This window comes from Macrobrachium rosenbergii, chromosome 54, assembly GCF_040412425.1.
Source record: "Macrobrachium rosenbergii isolate ZJJX-2024 chromosome 54, ASM4041242v1, whole genome shotgun sequence".
Lineage (NCBI taxonomy): Eukaryota > Metazoa > Arthropoda > Malacostraca > Decapoda > Palaemonidae > Macrobrachium > Macrobrachium rosenbergii.
The window spans coordinates 12,700,598-12,723,455 of NC_089794.1; the positions used below are offsets into that span (position 1 = coordinate 12,700,598).

General features: G+C 39.5%; 1 protein-coding gene across 4 annotated transcripts in view; it reads right to left on the reverse strand.

The window, feature by feature from the left end:
* LOC136834753 (bridge-like lipid transfer protein family member 3B) overlaps positions 1–22,858 on the reverse strand; it is a 126,973-nt gene that overhangs the window by 98,801 nt on the left and 5,314 nt on the right. For 2 of the 4 annotated variants that reach the window (XM_067097356.1, XM_067097357.1), the window contains exons 4-7: positions 19,854–19,961; positions 18,914–19,031; positions 18,430–18,596; positions 5,605–5,673 (exon numbers count right to left, since the gene is read on the reverse strand). In XM_067097356.1, the coding sequence (XP_066953457.1) occupies positions 5,605–5,673; positions 18,430–18,596; positions 18,914–19,031; positions 19,854–19,961 (462 nt within the window). The remainder of the gene's footprint in view (positions 1–5,604; positions 5,674–18,429; positions 18,597–18,913; positions 19,032–19,853; positions 19,962–22,858) is intronic. The other 2 variants (XM_067097359.1, XM_067097358.1) reach the window with 1 other exon arrangement.

Below are 22,858 nucleotides of genomic sequence, written 5' to 3' on the forward strand. Positions count from 1 at the left end.
AGCAATACAATTCAGCTTCAATAATGTGACCATTAATAAATTCTGATCTAATTTCTTCAACATATAAGTCTTTTATGAAAGAGGCAAAGTTAAGGACAAGAGATACCAAATTAACAATTGGTTTCAGTGTTTGGACCAGTGCCTTTACAAGTAGCTGTGATTATTACACCGCTCCAACAATCTCTGGAATACATAACACCAGTTTCATTCACGTTCACAATGTGACTGGAAATTATGGTTGAAGTTTCAATAATTCAGGTTGAACCTCTTTAATCCTGATACCTTGGGAACTAGCCATTCATGGGTTACATAAAATGCTGAACTACAGAAACTGACCTTCAATACCCTTATGGGAACCCCTGTATGTAACTACTGAATATGCTTATTCCACATACAAATTGCTGCATTCTCAAGGTATAACCAAGCTTAAAACAGGACGTAATAAAAACATTAATGATTCCAAACAATGATTTTATTGTTACATGCAATATAAAACCCCAAACAAAAATAATCCCTGTGGTACCTGAACCAGTATGGATACATATCTGCACAATCACTCATGCTCCCAACCACAGTTTTTATAATAATTACATGCAATATCAAGGTCAATCTCAAAAATAATACCTGTCATACCTCTCATATAAGTACCTGTAGCGCAGACTAGGCCAGACGTCAGAAGTGTCTTTAGGGTCTTCATGACACATAGCTGTGTGTACACTCTGGGTAGAAGAGATGGAGGGAAATGGATTTTCTACTGTGGAGGGAATCGTGGCAGTGGTAGGAATGTCCTTCAACCACTGTTCTAACGTAGCTTGCTTCTGAAAGTTTTCCTGTTTGCTAATTAATTTCCTTTGGATTAAATAAACAGACATTATTTCTTGTGCAGTTATAAAGTCTCTTTGCTCCAGCCCTGCAATTAAATCTCTCGTCATCTGGATACATTCATCTACAGAAATTCTTTCTTCCACATCTTCATTTTTCTCTGCACTGTCATCTTGATGACCTTCTCTTGTATCACCTTGCTGAACCATTTCCATGATTTCCTGACCAGGAGGTTGATAAACAACAGGTACTTCATTATCAATATTCATCCATTCCTCCAAACTTTCCTCTGTAATCTCTTTGGTTATTTCATCATGGATGACTTTCTCTTCACTAGAAGCTCTACATTCATCACTTTCTTCACTCTGAAACATTAAGCTTGGCCATAATTTGAGCCATCCACTTCGCAGTGTACTTTTCTCAATGCTATTCCAGGCAAAAGCTAGCAACCACACCATATCCTTTAGGTTGAATTCCTTCAAGAAAGCTGCAGGAAGCTTCCCATTATTCAGTGCAATAAGAAAACATTGCAAAAACTCGGATCTGTATTTAGATTTCAGTAAGTGTACTGTGCCCATACCACAGGGCTGAATCACAGAGGTGCAGTTAGGAGGGAGGTATAGCACAGAAACATTGTCTTTTGTTAACAGCTCTGCTTTAGGGTACACTGAGCAATTACCTAAAATCAAAAATATTTTACACTTTGGATCAAGGCCAACAGAGTTACAGTGTGTTCTAGCTTCAGGCACAAAATAATTTTCGAACCATTCAAGAAAAAGTTCAGTTGTTATACACGCTTTTTCATCACAACGGTAGATTAGTGGGAGAACTTTCACTCCTTTAAAGGCTCTTTGGTAAACACTTTCACCAATAACCAACAGCTTGGTTTTGTGTGTTCCTGAAGCATTAGTGCAGCAAAGAATAGTAACCCTCTCTTCAGAATCCCTACTTCCAGATGGACACTCCTTAATACTTTGGCCAAGGGGTTTTCGTGGCAAACAATGCCAGTAGAGGGCAGCTTCATCAGCATGATACACTTGTTCCGGGGATAATTGTTCAGTATTCACTAATTGTGCAAATTCATCAGCAAACTTTGCCTCTGCTTTCATGTCAGCAGCGTTACCATCTTCTGCACCTTCTGGTTGCCTGGATGAAATCTTGAAAATCTGTGGTATTTTGGCAAGAAATAAATGAGTCATGTATACTGTAGTGACATTTTTATCAATTACATGTACCTGTATTTAATGACCAACATTAAATTGCACGATGTTACCTTACGTGACATAAGAATAAAATAGAATGTAATACCAAGCACTGAGACTTATGAAGTCATTCAGTACCGACACGGAAATTGACAGTAAAAAGGTCTGAAAGGTGTAACAGGAGGAAAACCTCATAGTTGCATTATGAATCAATTGAGAGAGGGTGGGAAGTAAGATGGAAGAAAGAGAATACGAATGGAGGTACAGTAAAAGGAATGAAAGGGGTTGCAGCTGGGGCTAAAGAGACGTTGCAAAGAACCTTAAATAATGCATAAAGTGCAAAGCATGAGGAGCACTGAAGGCAGCATTTAATTCTAAAGCAGTTCTTTGGTGTTTGTCACTAACTAAATATAACAAAAAAAGAAGTATTGATATACAGAAGTCAAACTGTTATGACCATAACCAAATTTGTTCAAACTTAGTGCTTTTCACTCAATGTTTACATAAGGGATCAACATATTTCAAGGACAGAAGTAAAGGTGTGTGACTGACTAGCATATTTTCAAGGCAACTAAGCCAGCCAATCAGAATTTAACTGTATTCTTTCCAAGAATACATGGATGACAAAAATTTGTTACTTGATATGTGCATGTTGCTGAACATATGAAGAATTGAATTAGTGCACATATAATACTGTTTTCGTGTTTGAGTGCAAAAGGTTTTTTTTTAGTGGTAGCCTGGGCTATGGCAATCATACTTGTCAGTGAAAATCAAATGAAATCCCCAAGTTTGTGTTTGCTATTCAATCATGTTCTCTCAGAATACATTAACATGCAACTATTACTGTTTTTATGTTAATGTAAAAATAATATAATGAGTACATTCTGGTGCTGTCTTTCCATTCATTTAATTCATAAAATTAATTTTTGGCCTATATATTTTTACTCTGAGACTACAGTAATACCACTAGTTAAATAATACCCCTAGTTAAGTCATTTTGTTTTCTGGCTTTTTTTTACTTTATGGTATTTTTTAAAAAATATGGAAAAATAAAAACTGAGATATATTAGTTTATTCAAATTTATGTTTGTCTGTAACAAATATTAAAAAAAGCCTCGAGTATACAAATAGCACGAAAAAAGTGCAAAATTACACAACAACAAATATTAAAATATGAAAAAATAATATACAAGAAAGTAATTTAAGAGTAAAACAACTGAAAAGCTTTAAAATAGCTCCAGGGTTCAGCCATGTGGCAGCACTGTTTCTTGGCAGTGTATTCAAAGATTTATGTATTATTTGCAGTGTCTTTGCATAGAATAAGTGCCTTTAATGTTTTTCCCATGGCTCTAAAGAAAGTCCCTTGTGACAGTGCTATTGCACATCATACTGTGATGTTGGAAAATAAGGTGACTACAATAAAATGCCATGTAAAGGATGAAAAGATTGCCCCCAAGCTTGTTTTCTTGGTTTAAATTTGATGAGCACTGTCAATTGTTTGTGATGAAGTCATGGATTTTGGCTCATATCAGAGATGATGCTCAGGGGATGAGGAACATCATCCAGAAGAAAAAGAGACAAGATTTAGGTCTGTGAACTGAAAAGAATTTATTCCATCAACATCAACGTACTTGTAGTCTTCTCCTCATCCTCCTCCAGTCCATCAAGTACATCATCATCATCCATCGGTACAGTGCACTAAAGTACAGTGTGCATCATTTTTTTCTTTACATTCTTTACAATTAAAATGTATAAATTTATTACAAAGAGGAAAAATGTTGAATTATTGAGACATCAGCAACATTATGGGGTTGCTTATAAGGATTTGTACTGTCTCAGGACATTTTTTCAAGTGTTTAATCACTTTACATACTTTTTCAACTGACAGCACTAGTCTTGGAACAAATTGACGACATATAACGACATAGGTGAGGTACTACTGCAAATATAAATTTCATGTCTTACCACACATAACTATACAAATTTACCTCAGTAACAAAAACAAAATTTTTGTTAATGAGATATTAAATATTTTATTTTTGCCTTAAAGCTACAGCACAAAATTACTACCCACAGGGCATGATGGTTAATTAGCCTATGATTCAGTTAGCAGAAATCACCCCAAATAAACCCAAAGCTCAAAGCTACACAGCCCAATACTTCAGAAATACCATTTACATGAAATTAAACTATGGTTTGTCTTTTATAGGGTAAGTTAGGTATACATTAAGCTACCCCAAAAGAAATCAACAGATTATAGGTTATGCTATTTAAAATTATCCTACAAATTACATCAAGAATATACGCAATAACATACAGCATAACTGCAGAAATGTACCCCTAAGCCACAGAAATAGCAGCAGACTCAAAAATGTGCACCATGGGAGTAGCAGAACTACTAATTTCATATTAGAGGTTCAACCTGTAATTGATCTTATAAACACAAACTGCAAATCCAAAGACTACAATTATGATAGAGATTTAAGGCAAATACATGGTCAAAAACACACTATCTCTATTAACTCCTACTTTATAAAACCCTTACATTAAAACAGAACAATACCCATACCAAAAATTGCACAGATTGTACCCATAGAACAGAAAGCTCGTTCACGTGTGTCAAATATCAATAAACAGTTTTGAGTACATATAAATAAAATCAAACATAAATAAAACTATACACATGATATAAACAACACAACAACATATTAATACAAAATAAACAAGCAAAGGAACAAGTGACTGAGTGTACTCAAGCAAAGAAACTCACATCCAACTGTGTAAGGCACTAATGCAGATGTAGACACAGCCAAAAGTTTGATAGCATCAGTTAAATGGCCACAAACTGGCATAATGCAGCCAAATGTGCCTAGTGTGATAACTCAGCAGCCACAAATCTTGGCACAGAAGCTCCAATTCATTAAGCAAAGCATAATTACATGGAGGGATACCAAATTTTCCAAAATGCCACACTGAAAATCTGGCATTTCATAAAACCAAGTACTTTGATCCCTAACGATATAACATTCATGAAAGAAACATAAGTAATCCCAATTTCCACCACATTTGCACTATAATAATTTTGTGGACTTTCGTAATTTTTTTCTAATGCCTCTATTTGTCTGGTTAGTTGAGATATATTCTCACTCTGTCTGTTGCATTAGTTTATTAAAAGTAAACAATTATGTGTATCAGAAATCGTACATATCCAACAAAAGTTTTGTAGAATTACACAAGAGAATCTTGCATTTGCTGTACATATATTACACAAAAAAAACGTTTCATGAATAGCAATGCAAAAAACCACAAAGTACAAGAAAGCAATATAAGCTTAAAACACTGAAGGAATAATTATGCAGAACAACCTGGTTGAATTCAACAATTTTCTATGCATGTAATTCCCACCAATGTACCCAAGAACAGTAACCTGCATACAGGAACAAACAAACAATATTCCTCTTATATACATATATATATACAGTATATACAATACTTATCTTCCAAAACTAATTATAAACAAGCACAGCAGTTGCAGCCCCTCACAAATAACACCTTTGCAACATACAAAAAATTCATTTACCTTATTACCACCTAAAAAGTTACTTAACATCTGGGCTGCTGAATTTAATCTTGTATTTTGGATACTGTTCTGTACAAATAAAAAAGTCAATTGAGCAAGTAAAATAAAAATGAATTGTCAGAATCACTAACTCTTTATATGTGTAAGAAAAACCTTAAACCTATTACAGTATGATACTTGAAACATTATTATCAAAATGACCAACTTGCGTTCAAAGGGGCTGCTCAAGGGGCATGATTATTTGTTGACAAGAGGCTAGCTCAGTTTAGCAATACAAACCTCATGTTTATTGCAATTACCTACAAGATGCTTTTTTTTCCAAAATTCATATAAGATGACCATGGTCAATAGAACCATACCACCAATGGGAGGCCAAGTGCCAATGGCTTGGGGCTTATAGCTAAGGGCGAGCTATTGCAAGGGAAAATCTCTTGATACTGCTAATACTACTTTTACACGTGATGGGGTTTACTGTAGTCCATCTGATGCATATTCAGTAATACAAAAAATTTACATCATACATAATGACAACAAACTGTTAGTATGAGTTACTGGAGGAAAACTGATGACAAGACCACAACTATTGATCAAGAAATCTCAGAAGATTTCCTTTCTACATCAAACATATCTTACACACAATACTGATTAATTTTGGAATCACATCAACTTACTATCTCATGATCATCCCTTCTTGTAGCATTTTGCACTTATGACAACAGGGAAAATTTAGTCCAATTATTCTCTGCATTTATGATGTAAGTCTGCCTGGCATTACTGACTGCTCAAGAGTGAGTCAACAATAACTCTTATCCAAAACCTATAAAATTATCAGTCAGTAAATTTATAGCAGCTTAATTTTGTTGTCTTGTAGTTTACCACTGAAAAACATGACTTCTTATTATTGATACTTTACCAAACAATGAACACTTTTAAAACATGAAGATTCACTAAACCTTGAAATGTTCACTAAACCTTGAAATGTATTAAGTTTAAGTTGAGATATATTTAGGAATCATAAGATTAAAATTATTTAATTAGTTGCAGATTGTCTCTTGCCAAATCTGCTTGTAGATGATTATTTATATTCATTCATGAATACTGTGATTGCTTTTTCTTATTTACTAGCACTTATTTTAAGAAATAAACTTTAAGATACATATTATTCACTAGTAACTAAGAACTACAGTACCAAAGTTAAAAATTATTCTTACGGAAAACAAGGAAAATGTTTATGCAGACATCCTCAGTATACCCCTTGTCCACTACGCCTTTCTTTGGAAATTAACTTCTTATATACAGTATTGCTAAGGAAAAAATACCCCTTACTGAGGCACACACTATTCATTAACAATCAACAGCTTGGCATATATACAAATCAACTCAAATAAAAGAGAAAACAGAAAAAGATGCTTTTACTGAGTTCAATAAGATAAATAGGTTAGGATAGTATTTACAGGTCAACGTAAATGTCCTATTGAAACGGGTAAGTCCTTTAGGCTGAAAAATATGGCATTTATTTATATTTAACAATGAGACAAGAAACAATGTCACTGGTTCACTTGCACATGCTAGAATTTGCTCTGTACAGCAATTTCTAGGTACAGTTTTCAAGAAAATGAGTGATTCTAAATAAATAACAAAACTAGTGACTCCTGATGACTTGCCGAGTTTTGACTAAAGATCTGCTTTTACTGAACATTTTCTCATTCAAAAAAAGGTCAGTACCAGATAAACATAAAGCACAAGAACACTGAACAAAATAGGATTTAATACCAAGTCAGAACATATACGGCAGCATCACACTGGTTGCTCAATTGAAGTTCAGCAGAGCACATGAGTGAAACATGACACTTAATTTGAGTGCTGACATGAGTTTAGGATAACATAATCAGCAGAGAGGAAACTTTAAATTTCAAATCGAGAGGTGAGACAGCTTCTGTTAATATATGTTTTGATGACAAAGCAGTAATTCTTAGCATAATCTAACATGTTTTTATTATAAAACTTAGCCTTGTAGAACAATGCCAGCAACAAAACAAAGTATAGACTATCACAGGAAAAGCTCAAGCCCACTAACTGCTCTACATATGATATACGTAGAGCTTTCGGTTAGCACGCCGTTGGCCCAGCGTTCGACTCTCCAAGCGGCCAATGAAGAATTAGAGGAATTTATTTCTGGTGATAGAAATTCATTTCTCGTCATAATGTGGTTCGGATTCCACAATAAGCTGTAGGTTCCATTGCTAGGTAACCAGTTGGTTCTTAGCCACGTAAAATAAATCTAATCCTTCGGGCCAGCCCTAGGGGAGCTGTTAACCAGCTCATTGGTCTGGTTAAACTAAGATATACTTAACTTAATCCCTTTTAAGAATAATTTCATTATATACACAAAAATTACAGTATTATGGTCACCTTTATTGAATCATTCTATTCAAGTGCCATCCCATGCTTAAAAATAAAAAAAATGTCTAGGCCAGCCATATAGATAGCGTGTTTGTTTACAACACCCTGACCAAGATGGGAAATATCGCACATGTGAACAACATTTTCTGAACTTACAGACAACCAATTTATCTCCATTACATATCTGAGGGTCTGACAGTATTCCCCATCATTTTACATGACTATATTTTCAAACAACAATGAATTATACTTTGACCTCCTTTCCTACAACATACTTCTGATTGCACATGCAGTTGTTTTTAATATGGAGTTCACACCCTGTACATGTACTACGAAAAATACTTAAACTGGCTACCCTTATTAGTATTTAAAAAAAAAACCTTTAGCAGCCCAGTTAAATAACTCTCAAGAAAATAACATTAATACTATGCTACTGTGCTAAATTAAGTGGCTTTCACTTGTTATTCATTTAACTGGTTGGAAAACAGAAATAAATATTTTTCAGCCCCTGAAAATTCAAAGGAGTGTTTAAACTAAACTCCACTTAAAGTTAACGTAGATTTTTAAGCACTTTCTATTTTTGCTAGGTCAACAAACCAGAGCCTTTCACATATGTGGCGAACTCTTCAGCGCAACCTGGAATGGCCACTGAATCTTGGTAAGAAGATAGTTAACTGGTGCAGATGAGGAATGAGATGGGATAACCCCTTACTCACCTCCCTCTTGCCACTTCACCTTCCCACTGGCTGCAGGGACAAAGTGGAACTGTTGAGATGGGGACAACTTATATGAATGGCTTTGGTTTGTACATTTATGGGATATGCAAATAGATTAAAAAATTTGTCTTTTGTTCCTACAGGGATACAACAATGGCCTTTCACATATGAAGACTGACTGCTTACGAAAAAGGTTGCCCCTGCCAGAATCCAGAGTTGGATTCTACCTGGAGAAGTCATGCTCCAGGTTGCCTATGCAAGCAAGAAATGCAATGACTTCTGTAAACACCTACCAGTCTGGTGAAAACATTGACCGAGGGCACTGGACCTCCCCTGAAACAAAGGGAACTCAAATAAGGAACAATATTTAGGAGAACCATGTTTCCTATGGGAACTGTCAAGTCAGCAAGTAGCTTTATTCTGGCCATTACTAAGTAATGGGTTCAGAAGTAGCTCTACTGTGTCCATCCCACTCATTAAAAGAGGAAGGACAGAGGACAACGACTTCTAAACTACAGAGACCACGAGTACTTCCACGTAACTGTATCTCACTCGAGTCCAGAATGTACTTTGGCCTGGATGCAGCTTGAGAAGAGGAACAGGAAAGGAAGGGAGGATAATTTATTTCACAATCACACTTCCAAAAAAGTATCAACCTTAAATACTCAGATGAGATGGTCTCAGGTTTGTATACAAGACAGCCACCACAGGTCCCATTACTGGTTGAAATAACTGAAATAACTAGTAGTTCGTCTGAAAGGTAACAGACAGTCCCATGCCACTGACTTTGTGTCCTCTCAAATGAGAAGGGCGTCCAGACTTCCCCAAAGAGGACTCCTACCCATGCTTGATAGTCTCACAAAGCCAGAAAAATGGTATTTTCATTATAAAATTAAGTTTCTTACATACTTACCACAGCTATAGTTTCTAACTTGCACAGCAGTCTTTTATTTAAATATCAAGGTAGCACTTCGATAGTTTAGTGTAGGTGACAAGCCCTGCCCACTACGGGTGCACTGCAAACGACTTAGCAGGCAACCTCATTCTGTTTGTGCCCTTATGTCCATAAGAGGGGAGGAGGGAGGGCTCCAATTCTGTAATTACTTCGTAAGTATATATGAAACTTATTTCATTGTGAAAATATCATTTTCACATAACAAACTTACCAAGTAATTACATAGCTGAATCCCATATTGATAGGGGTGGGATATATGGGCATATTCTACTCCAAAACATTAAGGTATAGTAATGACTTTGAAATAGAAAGGATTGCTAGCATTAAAACAATGCTTGTTGTTTCCTTACTGGTAAGAGAGCTACTGCAGGTGAATACTGCCTCTGGTTGGTGCTCACCTTAACCTGTAGTGGTGTGGCAGTTGAGCCGTGGGCTGCCTCTACATAGGAGGGAGTCTTGCAGTGGAGGATAGGCCTGATCGCTGACAAGACATAAATAAATGCCCTTGACCCAGATGTAGTACTAACATAACGAATAAACAGAAACCTGTCACCGCACTGACAAAAAACCACCACCCATCCACTATGAATGGTGGGTACTCCACGTACAAAGTAACCCTCCCGCTCCCCAAAACTCGACACCCTACGTCATGGCAAAGAGACCGGGAAGAGAAAGAATGCTTCCTATGCTTCTTCCCCCAATACCATGCCAGCCACTTATAATGGCCCCAGGGTACTGCAATTCCTAAACACTGTTTCGACCTCCTTTAAGTAGTGAAACATGAAGACCGATTTGCACCTCCAAAAGGTCGACTGAAGAATGGACGAAAGGGAAATTATTATGCCTGAGAGGGAGGTAGCGACTGCTTGGACTTCATGCGCTTTCACTTTGAAAGAAGGCAAAATGTCCTCCTGAACCTGAGAATGCACCTCAGAAATCAGATCCCTTAGGAAGAACAGCAATGCATTCTTAGAAAGGGGGCAAGAAGGATTCTTGACAGAACACCAGAGGTTGCTGAATGGCCCTCTGATCTTCTCTGTCCTGTGCAGATAATATCTTAGGGCTCTAATGGGGCAAAGAACCCTTTCTTCTTCCTCCAGGCCAAGGATTTCCATTAAAGTCTTAAGGTGGAAGGAACGAGGCCAGGGCTTGGATGGGTCCTCCTTCTTAACTAGGAAACCTAGGGTAACAGAGCACACTGTCTCCCCTTGGGAGAAGCCTACCCTCTTATCAATAGCCTGCAGCTCACTTACGTGCTTGAATAGCCAAAGCCATGAGGAAGAGTGTCTTCCAAGTGAAGTCCTTTAGGGAAGTGGAACGGAGGTGTTTGAAAGAAGGGCCTGTGAGCCACTTTAGCACTATATCTAGGTTCCAAGAAACTAAATCGGCTTTCTTCTGCTTAGAAGTGTTGAATAACTTGATGAGGTCATTAAGATCTGGGTTTGATGACAAGTCCAGACCTCTATGCTTAAAAGCAGGGCTGAGCATAGCTCGATACCCCTTAATGGTGGAAGAGGACAGACTTCAAGAGGTCCTCAGATAGAGGAGGAAATCCACTATTTGTGTCAAAGATGTCTCGGAAGATGAGATGTTATGTCTGGGACACCATCTATGAAAAACTGCCCACTTTGCTTGGTAGACGTCGCAAGAAGATTGGTGTCTGCACTTGCAATAGCTTTTGTAGCTGCTTCTGAAAAACTTTTCACTCTGACAAGTTTCCTGACATCCTGGAGCCTGTCAGAGCAAAAGCAGACAACCTTTGGTGGTATCTTTTGAAGTGAGGCTGCTTGAGTAGCCAGGGTTTTTGGGAAGTAGCCTTGGGAAGTCCACCAAAAGCCATAGAAGGTCTGGGAACCATTTCTTCATGGGCCAAAACGGGGTTACGAGGGTCATCGAGATGTTGTGGTGTGAGACAAACTTGTTGAAGGGTGGAAGGCATACAGATCCAGGGCTGGAGAGCAGAAGAAGGGAAGTCGATGGTTTCTTGAAGTGGCAAACAAGTCCAAAGTCGGTTTGTCCCATAATCTCCAAAGGTTGAGACAGACCAGGTCATCCAAGGTCCACTTGATGGGAAGGACATGATTCCAACAGCTTAGTTAATCTGCCAGAACATTCAGTTTCCCCTGAATAAATCGAGTGACCAGCGTCACTCGGTTTTGGTCTGCCCATAGGAGATACCCTTTGCCGCCTGGTAGAAAGAAAAGGAATGAGTGCCTCCTTTCTGAATATACATCACTGTGGCAGTACTGTCCACATGGACTACCAGTGCCTTGTCATAGGTCATGGCTGAGAAACACTGAAGACCTGTATGAATTGCCTTCAACTCCTGATGTTGATGGAAAGCTCTGTTCTCCTGGGGACCACGTCCCGGAAACTTCCTAACTCCCCAACCTAGGTCTGAGGCATCTGAATAAAAGTCTAGGTTAGGGCTCAGAGGAAGAAGAGACTTCCCCATGAAAGTCTTCCTTTGGACAGCCACCACTGGATGTCCAACTTGATTTCCTGAGTTAGGGGAAACACAATGGAGTCTGGTTGGGTTTTCCTGTCCCAGTTGGCTTTGAGGTAGAATTGGAGGACTCTCACATGGAGTTTGCCCAGCATGACAAACGTCTTGATGGACGCTAGTCCCCAGTAGGCTCATCCACTGATGGGCCAAACAAGACAAGAGGGTGAGAAAACTATGGATCATCTGGAGGCAGTTGGCAATTCTCTTGGACAAAAAATCCAAAAGTCTGAGAATTGAGAATCATCCCCAAATAGAGGATCTCTTGTGTCTGGGCTAACTGGGATTTTTGGAGGTTCATGAGTATGCCTAGTTCCTAAGTAAGGCGAAGAATGGTCTGCAAGTCCTTCGTCACTTCTCCTTCTAAGGGGATCGAAGAAGCCTGTCGTCCAGGTAAAGACTGATGTTGATGCCGATCAGATGAAGCCATTTTGTGAGAAGGGAGAGGACTTGAGCAAACACCTGAGGTGCCATGGAGAGGCCAAAGCAAAGAGCCCAAAACTGATAGACTTTGCCCTGGAAGAAGAACCTGAGATACTTCCTGGAGTCTGGATGGATAGGGATAAGGAAGTATGTGTCATACATATCCAACGTTATCATCCAATCACCCAGGAGAATGGATGACAGGACTGACTGGTTCGTCTCCATCTTGAACTTTGTCTTCCTTACGAAGAGACTGAGGGCGCTTTCATCAAGGACTGGTCTCAAACCCCCCGATGACTTAAGGAATACAAACAGATGATTGTAGAAGCCCTCTGTGTAAATGTCCTCTACTTCTTCTATGGCTCTTTTTAGGAGAGAATATACCTCCTTCAAAAGGGCCGAATGCTTCTCTGTGCCTTTTGAGTAGGCCATCAAGATGATGGGAGAAGTGACCAAAGGAGGGTTCTCCATGACCAAAGGAGGGTTCTCCATGACCAAAGGAGGGTTCTCTATGAAGGGGATGGAGTAGCCCTCCTTCAGAACCTTGACGATCCACTGTTCTGCCCCTGTTACTTCCCTACTGGAGTACAAAGGATTTCTTCATTTCTTAGGCAAGGCCTTGGGAGAGCTCCTCTTGATGGCTTTGGCTGAGAACCAGACACTGGGATGGGAACTGGGTTGCAACTTGTGCTTGCTTCCACAAAACGGATGCTGTTGAAGAGGAAAGACCATCTTAGGTGCAAAAGACGACAAATACTTGGGGCGTTTAGAGGACTGCACTAACAGGTCTCGAGTGGACTTCTGGAGGTCTGAAACAATTTCCCTCACCATTGTCCAAGGGAAAAGGTGAAGAGGGTGATTTAAGGACTACAAACAGATGACTGTAGAAGCCTTCTGTGCAGATGCTCTCTACTTCTTCTATGGCTCTTTTTAGAAGGAGATAAGATACCTCCTTCAAAAGGGGCTGAATGCTTCTCCGGTCTTTTGAGTAGGTCGTCAAGATGATGGGAGAAGTGACCAAAGGAGGGTTCTCCATGACCAAAGGAGGGTTCTCCATGAAGGGGATGGAGTAGCCCTCCTTCAGAACCTTGATGATCCACTGTTCTGCCCCTGTGACTCCACTTCTCCCAAAATGCCTAAGTCTGGCCCCTACTGGGGCAAGAAGGACTTCTTCATTTCTTAGGCAAGGCCTTGGAAGAACTCCTCTTGATGGCTCTGGCTGAGAACCAGACACTGGAACGGGATCTGGGTTGCAACCTGTGCCTGCTTCTACAAAAGGGATGCTGCTGAAGAGGAAAGACCGTCTTAGGCGCCAAAGACAACGAATACTCAGGGGTGTTTGGAGGACTGCGCTAACAGGTCTCAAGTGGACTTCTGGAGGTCCGAAGCGATTTTCCTCAGTACTGTCTAAGGGAAAAGGTGAAGAGGATCTAGAAGCAGAAATAATAGCGCCAACTTCTGGTGAAGGAGCACCAAAGTTCTCACTTCTTCAACACCCCAATGAGAAAAGGGACACAAGTTCCAAAAAGCCAGCCCTGATGGCTTTGCCAGCACACGACAGAACTCCTAACCACTCTGATGCGAAGTTCTCATCTAAGTCCTTGTAGTCTCCGATTTTCTTGGCAAGGGCTCCGACCGTCTAGTCTAGGATACCGAAGACCTCAAACACCTTGAAGAGGTTCTTAACCAGGTGGTCCAGCTCTGGCAATGAGAACATTACCTTCACTGGAGCGAAGGCCGAGTAACGGGAAGAGTCAATGAGGCCAGAGAAGTCCCCTTGGGAGGAGGCAGCAACTCCCAAAGAAGGAGCTCCCCCAGTGGCATATGACAGATATCTCCTTTTAATCAGGTGAGGGAGGAGGGATGAAAGAAGCCTTACCTTGCTCCCTCTTAGCAGAAAGCCAGTTTCTGATTTCTCTGAGTGCCTTCTTAGACGACGAGGAAAGAACCATCTTGGGACCCCTGGAATTATCCCCCATGAGGGTCCTCATCAGGAGGGTCGATGCAGGCAAGACCAGGGTAGCTGGAGTGAAAAATGAGGGAAAGTTTGTCAACAGGTAGCAAAGAGGAGCTGTGAATGCTGAAGGAAGAGCAGGGTCTTGGATAAATTCCTCTTCTTCACAAGAAGAGAGCAGAAATGGGTACAAATCATGAGCAGGCTTGGAGGAGGGAGCTTTCTTGAATAAGCTCATAATTTCAGATAACTGTTGCCAGATGGGCACCAAAGACCATTCATCTTGATCTAAAGTGGGCACCTGGCACTCAGGAGCAGTAGACTGGTGATGAAGAGTTGGGGCCAGGAGATCGGGAGTTGGCACTGGGGGGTTGGAAACTGGCGCTGGGTGCTCAGGGTGGGACGGGCACTTAGACAAGGACAACGGGCGCCTGAGATGGTCCTTTGGGCGCTTGTGAGCCAAAGGAGGGCGCTCAACATAAGCACTTTCAGGAGAGGATGTCTCTGGAATATCCCATGGGTAAGTAGGAAGTCAGGCCAATTCAAAGACAGAGGGATCCACAGCATAGCTGCAGGGAGGCTGTGGACTGCAGGAACCTCCCTGTAACACATAACAGGCAGCGGAGAAGAGCAGACAAAGTTGTCCGCATGCCTCTTCAATTCTGGGACGAATCTGGAAAGCCTGGTTGCGGGGCCTGCTACCGGAACCTGAATCATCCGAACTCGACGACAAATGACACATCCAGAGAGAAACCATTCCACAATGGCCATCTGTCGAAACCTGGGTTTGTGCAACAGGCTCAACTGAGGGGTAACTACCCATGGGCAAACCCCACTGGCATCCCTTGGACTTCCAGTATGTCTTCTCCCAGGTTTAGGGGGTGGGACAGGGACCTTCATCTAGGAGAGTCGGCGGGATGAGTAGCCACCTCCTCCACTTGCACTGCACTATCACTAGACACTTTACAATCACTATGCACTTTTTCTTGAAACACTTTGTCCATTAAGACTCTCAGGGACGTCCCTAACTCAGACAGTATCCACTACCAGGTTTATTTTCTTGTCAAACCTGGATTCAAGGTTGGCAATGGCATCGGGGTTGGAAGCATGGGAGCCAGGCACGGGAGTAAGTGGATTGAGGGCTGGGGATAGGAGAAAGGGCAGGAATAGGGGAAGAAGGAATAGCAGGACTAAGATCTGGCTTAGGCCTAGGGTTACAATCTAGGCTAACAGAAGCTTGTAAGATGAATTGTAAGATGCCTTAGTCAGTCTAGTTTTACAAACGTCGCTACAATAGCAAAAACTAGATGCCCTCGAATCAGACATATCTAAGGCAAAAATGTTGACAAAAGCTAATAAAAGCTTGAAGGCTACACAAAAGCGACAATACTTCACCGAATTCCAACAAGAATAACCAAAAAACTGGTGAAAAGGAATGCAGCAAACCTGTGATGTTGACGTGTGAGTTGGCAGAAACAGAATGGGGTTGTCTGCTAAGTCATTTCCAGTACTCCCATAGTGGGCGGGGCTTGTCACCTACACTAAACTATCGAAACACTACTGCGATTTTTATATAAGAGGCTGTCGCATGATTTAGAAACTATAGCCATGTAATTACTTGTTAAGTTACTGGTATGAAAATAAGGTGTTCTTGGACACTGCCTTCTTGCACCTACCTGTACAAACAAAGTCTCTTACACTGTGGCCTCAAGGAGTAGGTTCCTTTTAGACAGTACTTATGGATGTGGACCAGGGACAACAGCATCTCATCCAGGTGTCTACCAATGAAGTCTCAGGGGAGGGAATGGAGAAACTCTTCAACCTCTTGTTCAGAACCAATGTGTTCTGAGTTGAGGTGGATCCCAAAAGGCAGACCAATGCTACTTTAGTTGCCACTGAAGTGACATAATGTGACTCCTCCCATCAGGTACATACTTCTCTAAAGTATAAGTGACCTAGGACCGACTTTCACAGCTGAGTGGGTTGTTCCTGTTACAACAGGAACTGTGCTGCTACCTCCCTGAGGATGCTCACCAGGAAGGCTCTTCCTGCTACTGTGCCACACCTAACCAACCATTCGGCTACCGTAGAATGTGAATATCCTTTAAATGGGCCTAGCCTAAGCTTAAAGGTGAAAAATTCCCAAGTCAACACCCGAGAGGTCAACAGTTCACAGCACATTGAAGAAAGAGCAGAGGCACTTCTGAGTCTCCTCATGAATGGGTAGTTGAAAGTATACTTCTCAAAAGCATGAAGTTGCCCTTTCTGATGGAATCTAACACTGAATGTTCAGTTCTCATCGTGAAATGAGTCTGTCGAACATACTTGTTCAATGCTGGGAGGTCAATGACAGGTCTCTAGCCCCCAACTGCCTTCTCTACAAGGATTGAATTGAATATGGAATTTAGGCCAAAGGCCAAGCACTGGGACCTATGAAGTCATTCAGCACTGAAACAGAAACTGACAGTAAAAGGTTTGAAAGGTGTAACAGGAGGAAAATCTTGCAGTTGCACTATGAATCAATTGTTAGGAAGGGGTGGAAAGTAAGATGGAAGAAAGAGAATATGAAAGGAGGGACAGTAAATGGAACAAAATGGGTTGCAGCTAGGTGCACTGATGGTCTATACCCCTAGGGGTTTCTCTACAAGGAGAAGACAGCTGTAAAAACTTGGAGACCAACAATTTGAAGCTTCCATGGTACCTATCAACATCACCATTTCCACCTCTGCCAACATGGCCTGAAATTTCCACAAATCTGGAGAATAATTTGGGAACAGTATCAATGTCATAAACAGGGGTGGAATGATATCCTTGAACAAAAACTTATACCTATCTCAGAGGTCTGATTTAACCCAACACTCTGCTCCCTGTTGCTGCCACTTTGCCCAAAGGCATGACAAATAACCCGTCACTCATGGTAGTGAGGGAGAGAGATCATCATGCTCAATGACCTAATTCCTTCCTGAACTGACTGGAAAGGAGACAAAAGGATTGGGAAGACTCCCCACCCTTTCTAGGTGAAGACTGAGCTTCCTGTCTCAGCTTCTGAAGCGCAGGCTTCTTTAGTGCACCAGTCGTTGAGGACTTTGCTGAACCTGAAGGTTTAGTGACATGGGCCTTGCCCCAACAAGGTCTGAAGGACCCAGCAAAACACAGCCTCTACATTCCCAAGAAGAAAATGCAGAGGTGAGCCCAACAATAAACTGCTCTGTAGCAAGAGGCTACTCTCATGGAATACCTGCCTAAAGAACAAGGAGAGATTACTACATTTCTTTTGAAAGACCAGGTTCAACCATCGGTTGGAGACCTGGTGTACCATGAAAGTAAGTCCTCCTTTTGGATACCAACAGCCTCAAGTACATCGCTTTCTTGTCCAAGGACATAATACCTATCACAGTGCAGTCTGTGAGAGAGTTCAGCCATAGGTTTAGCCAAGGTACAGCCTGGGAATGCAATCACTATGAACTCCAACACACTGGGCTCTGCAGCACTGAAAGAGAAACCGTCAAGGAGGAGTCTCTCTATAGGAGAGTTGTTCCTTAGCCAGCAGACTGATGGATCAAACTGCAGAGGAGAAGCCTCCACATCCTCTGGAGTGAACAGCCTCTGCTGGCATGAAAGCAGTTGGAGAAGGAGTCTGCTTGATCTGCTGGAGGCAAGCGAACCCCCTGACCTGCAGAGCAAGGCAGTCACCTCCCAGAAGAGAAGTGTGCAGTGGAGAGAGGGAGGCAAGTGAGGGGTTAACACTCCTACCCCGATCTCCACTAGTTGAACTACCTTGTTACCAAGATTCAACAGCTGTTCCAGCTTGCACTGAAGGATACTCTATATATGAAAGGCAATGGTTGTATTCTCACAGGAAAAATCTTACCTCTAATTTCCTAATTGCTTTGGTTTTCTGGGCTTGTTGCGTAGCCTTGCGCACCAGATCAGAGAGGGAATCGATAAAATGGAATGCAGCAGTGAGCTGAGAGTCTGTTAAAACCCAGAGAAGGTCATCCATCAGCAAGACCAGACGACAAGCCACAACAGAGCAATCTGCAAAAGAGGTGACATTCCACTTTTAAGAAAACATCTAGAATATACTGTTACTGAATTACATAAATGGCATGACTTATTTTCAAAGCCTATAGAAAATACCATAATAACTTTTCTGCATTAATCAAAGGCATAGCAAAAGGATAGTAGTGCCCAAGAAGCTGAATCCCCTGTGAAGTAAAGGTTGCTTCTAAACACAAGAAACTATTGTTGTCTTTTTGTGCATACACAAAAGGAGACAAGAAAAACAGATGTGAGACAAGAAATATGAAAATGAAAAGGGGACCACTGACAACATACCCTGTAACTCATCTTACCATGCATTTTCTTTTTGATGGTAATTCTACATCTAGCTTGATTGGTGATTAACCTCAAAGGGGTCAAAGAGTGGTCCTTAGTTGACCGTGCTTCCACTCGAAGAGTTTGCCACGTTAGCTAAAAGAGGGAAATTAACGAGTGTTACAAAACATACCACAGCTATACTAGAATCATCTACTGTGGTTTAGACATGTGATGAAAATGGAAGAGGTGCAGTTAATCTGAGAATTGTAGACCAGGAAATCAATGAAAAAGTGCAAAAATGAAGACTTATTCCAACAAGAATTCAGGCAGAAAATACACAAGGCAAATGAAAGCAAAGGGAACTCATTTTGTACTTAACCTCATTTGGGGAAAATTTGATGTAAAAACATAATTATTAATGACATTGTGGAGCAAACAAAAAGAATGTTCTCTGTAGTAATTATAAAATCAATTTGTAATTCTGTAGTAATTATAAGATAATCTGTAATAATGTGTACAATTCGAGGGAAATCTCAGAAAGCCCATTAACTGGATAAGAGGCTTTCAAAGAACAGAAAAACCATGTATGAAGGGATAAAGTCAGAACTGAGAAAAGGGAAGTGCATCTGAATAAATGAAAACCACTATGAAACAAATGTGTCCAATAAATTAAGTCAAATCATTACAACATGGACCTTCACTTATTTATACATTGACAGTAACCACACCAAAAAGATGAAAAACAAAATTTGTTGAGAACATAGCATTTTGCACAATAATCTCTACATTTATAAGAGGAAATTTCTAGTATGTCATTAAAATAAATAACTTATTTCATACATAAAAATTTAGTAGAAAACCACATTACGAATACAGTATCCGATTAACTAGCTGTAAGGAATGAATAACAGCACATAACATATGTGTCTCATGAAAGACTTCTGTCCTAACAAAAAGAGATAATAACAAACACACCTCTTTGAATATCAGCAGCTCTCCCCTCTCAGGCTCCTTTAGACGTGTCATACGCAAGTCAGCCTTCTGCCAGTTGGGGTTTTTGGAATCTAAAACTATTCTAGAGAGCTGAAAGGGATATCAATCATCATCAGCACAAAATATTGTCACCATTTTCCTATGGAATCAAAACAATTTCCTTCTCTCTATGAAACATTTTTTCAATCCAAAATCACAAGCATCCTGAAATTATTTTATTTTAGTCACATAATGCTCCCTGAAAAGTTACAGCATCACAAATTACCCAAGAATATACAGCACACAATACCTAATTATTGATAAATGTACAGGAAGGTACACCAGTAGTCAATATTCAACTTGAGAACTAATCATTCCTTTCATCACTAGATCATAAATTCATATTACTTTTGGAAAGAAATAATGACTGAACACAAAGTCATTTACATTTATAGTACACTACACCAAGATTATAATTTTTCTGAATATACACAATGAAACTTGCAAGGTTATATAAGAAAATAATACAGGTATTATCCTAATTATGATGGGTTAGGTTCCAAAAACCCCAGTTTGTTAGAAAAAACATATCTCGAATATAGCCTAGCCTACACTAGGGTATTCAGTACCATTTATACTGTACATATATGGTAGTCTAGCCTACACTACACTATAAAGTATACCCTATAAATATATGGTACGGTAATTATTATATCAGGTAATTTGGGAGGTTCATGCAGACTGACTCATAATAAAAGGGGAAATTGAATAACAAACAAGAATTAGCTTAGCCTACACTATGGTATACTTGTACACATGTACAAAGACTAAACTACATTATACTGTACTCTATATTCACATATTAATATTGTATTACTATGTACAAACATCAACATAATGAATATGCATCTTTTCCATGGACCTTTTAAAAAGTTATGCTTTACTTCACTGTATCCAATAATATTGTATGTATATTCTCATTTTTCTGTTTTATTATAAATTGCGGTCACAGCGATCAATATTTTGGTTTGGAAATCGATTACTCGTTAAGTTTATTTCGCCGTATTAAACTCAGTTCAGAGTACTTTTCTTGCTTCTAGCTAGCAAGAAAAGTAAATGAATCTCTAGATATTTTATTTATATATGGAACAAGGTTATTTTTCATTATACAAAGTGTTTTTAAATCGAAATATAACTTAAATACATCCCAATGTGAAATTAATTTAGCTTTTTTTTTTTTTTTAATAGATGACGTTGGCCATTGGGGACATGTTTGTTTTGTGTAAAAAAATGAAGATACCGTTCGTTATTTTCGCTTGATTTCATCATAATACAAGCTTTACGTATTTATCTTTTATCGGCATGAAAACAGAAGTAATTTGTGTTCTTTCATGCCCAGTAGTTTTGATTAAAATACATTTCTCTCCAATTTTAGTTACGGTCGAGTTTCATCCATGTTGCCAATGCACGTTAATTTATAGTCATTAGCAGCTTGAACAATGTTTTCTCAGCTTCAGCTACAACTTGCAGCTTAAATTTAGCAGTATATTTCCTTGCCGATCTTTTCTCTATAGCAAAATAAGACTATAATCTAAAAATATATTGGTCCTATTCTACTTAACATCATTTGTAACATAACTACAGTAATTGTTTACTACTGTACGATGGTTGAAATACAAGCAAAACAGCTGTTGTTATCCAATTCGGTTATTAGCAAAACTGCAGTTTCTCATTCGGCTGTTTGTGGCTGTACGCATTTATGCAAGAGTATAATGTTACTAACAATACTTTTATCATTCTCTTTTACCTTTTTAACTAGAAGATAGGATAAAGAGATGGAGGAAAAGTTGGTCTATTATTATTTGGTCTCTCTCGTTGCCTGCGCCCATGTGAAATTTAATATATTTTCTAAATATTTTCATATCGGTATTAATTGCTAACCCCATCACAAAACTGAATTATCGTTAGCCCGCCACAAAATCAAATTATCGTAAGGTTAATGATCATAATTCAAGCACTACCTGTACATAACCAGAAGTCTCTCTCTCTCTTTTTGATACTTTAAGTATTTTAATTCACATATGAAGATTCTGTAATACATTGTAATAGCTTTTCATACTTGTTCAAAAGGGGTTTAAATGAATTACTCTGGGTAATTAAGCAATAGCTTTCAGTAACTTTATATGACAAAACAAAATCTTATAATACATTCAATAAAATATGCAAAAAGGCCTAAAATATATATAAAATATAATAATAGCAGTGACAAAAAGTATGATAAAAGCTCATTACCATTTTCTGACTCACATGATAAAAAATTAAATTTGTATAATACAGACCACATTTTCTCAAACCCATTTATCATATCTAGACCTTCATTTGGTCTAAATGTCCCAAGACATGCATTTTTGTCTTGTAAGCAGAAGCAGAGTAGCTAAACTCAACCCAACAGTAAGCAGTAAACACCCTTCCCACTTTTTCTCTTAGAATGATTGTAACCCATGAGGGAGGGAAGTTAGCACTTTGAACATGATTAATGGGTTTAAGAAAAAACAGCTGAATGGAGGCCTCTGGTCTGACCATGTACAGAGCTGTCTTGCTGCTCTGGATCTAACAAGTTGATGCAACCAGAGAGCTGCTACAAGAAAGTAAGACTATTTAGGGACAACAAAGTACTGCATAGATAGATGGCATGAAGGCCAGGATGGCAAAAGGGGCAGTAATGAAATTTTGCCTGATAGCAGTATGCATCTTGAAACAGTCAGGAGCAAATGACATGGCAATGGAAGCCCAACCTTTAGTGTGGCTGACCATGAAACCAAATTTTACAAAACAAAAACTTAAGTGGCAGAGGGCTATCCCTTCCCTGCTCATTACTTCCTGTTCTCACAGCAAGCCCAGTGGTCAGCAGACCAATTCTGGATTCTGGGAAGTTTCACAGATGATTCTGTGATAGGGCTGACATCAACAAGAGCAGAGAGGATCCATTCCATAACATTTCACAAGAG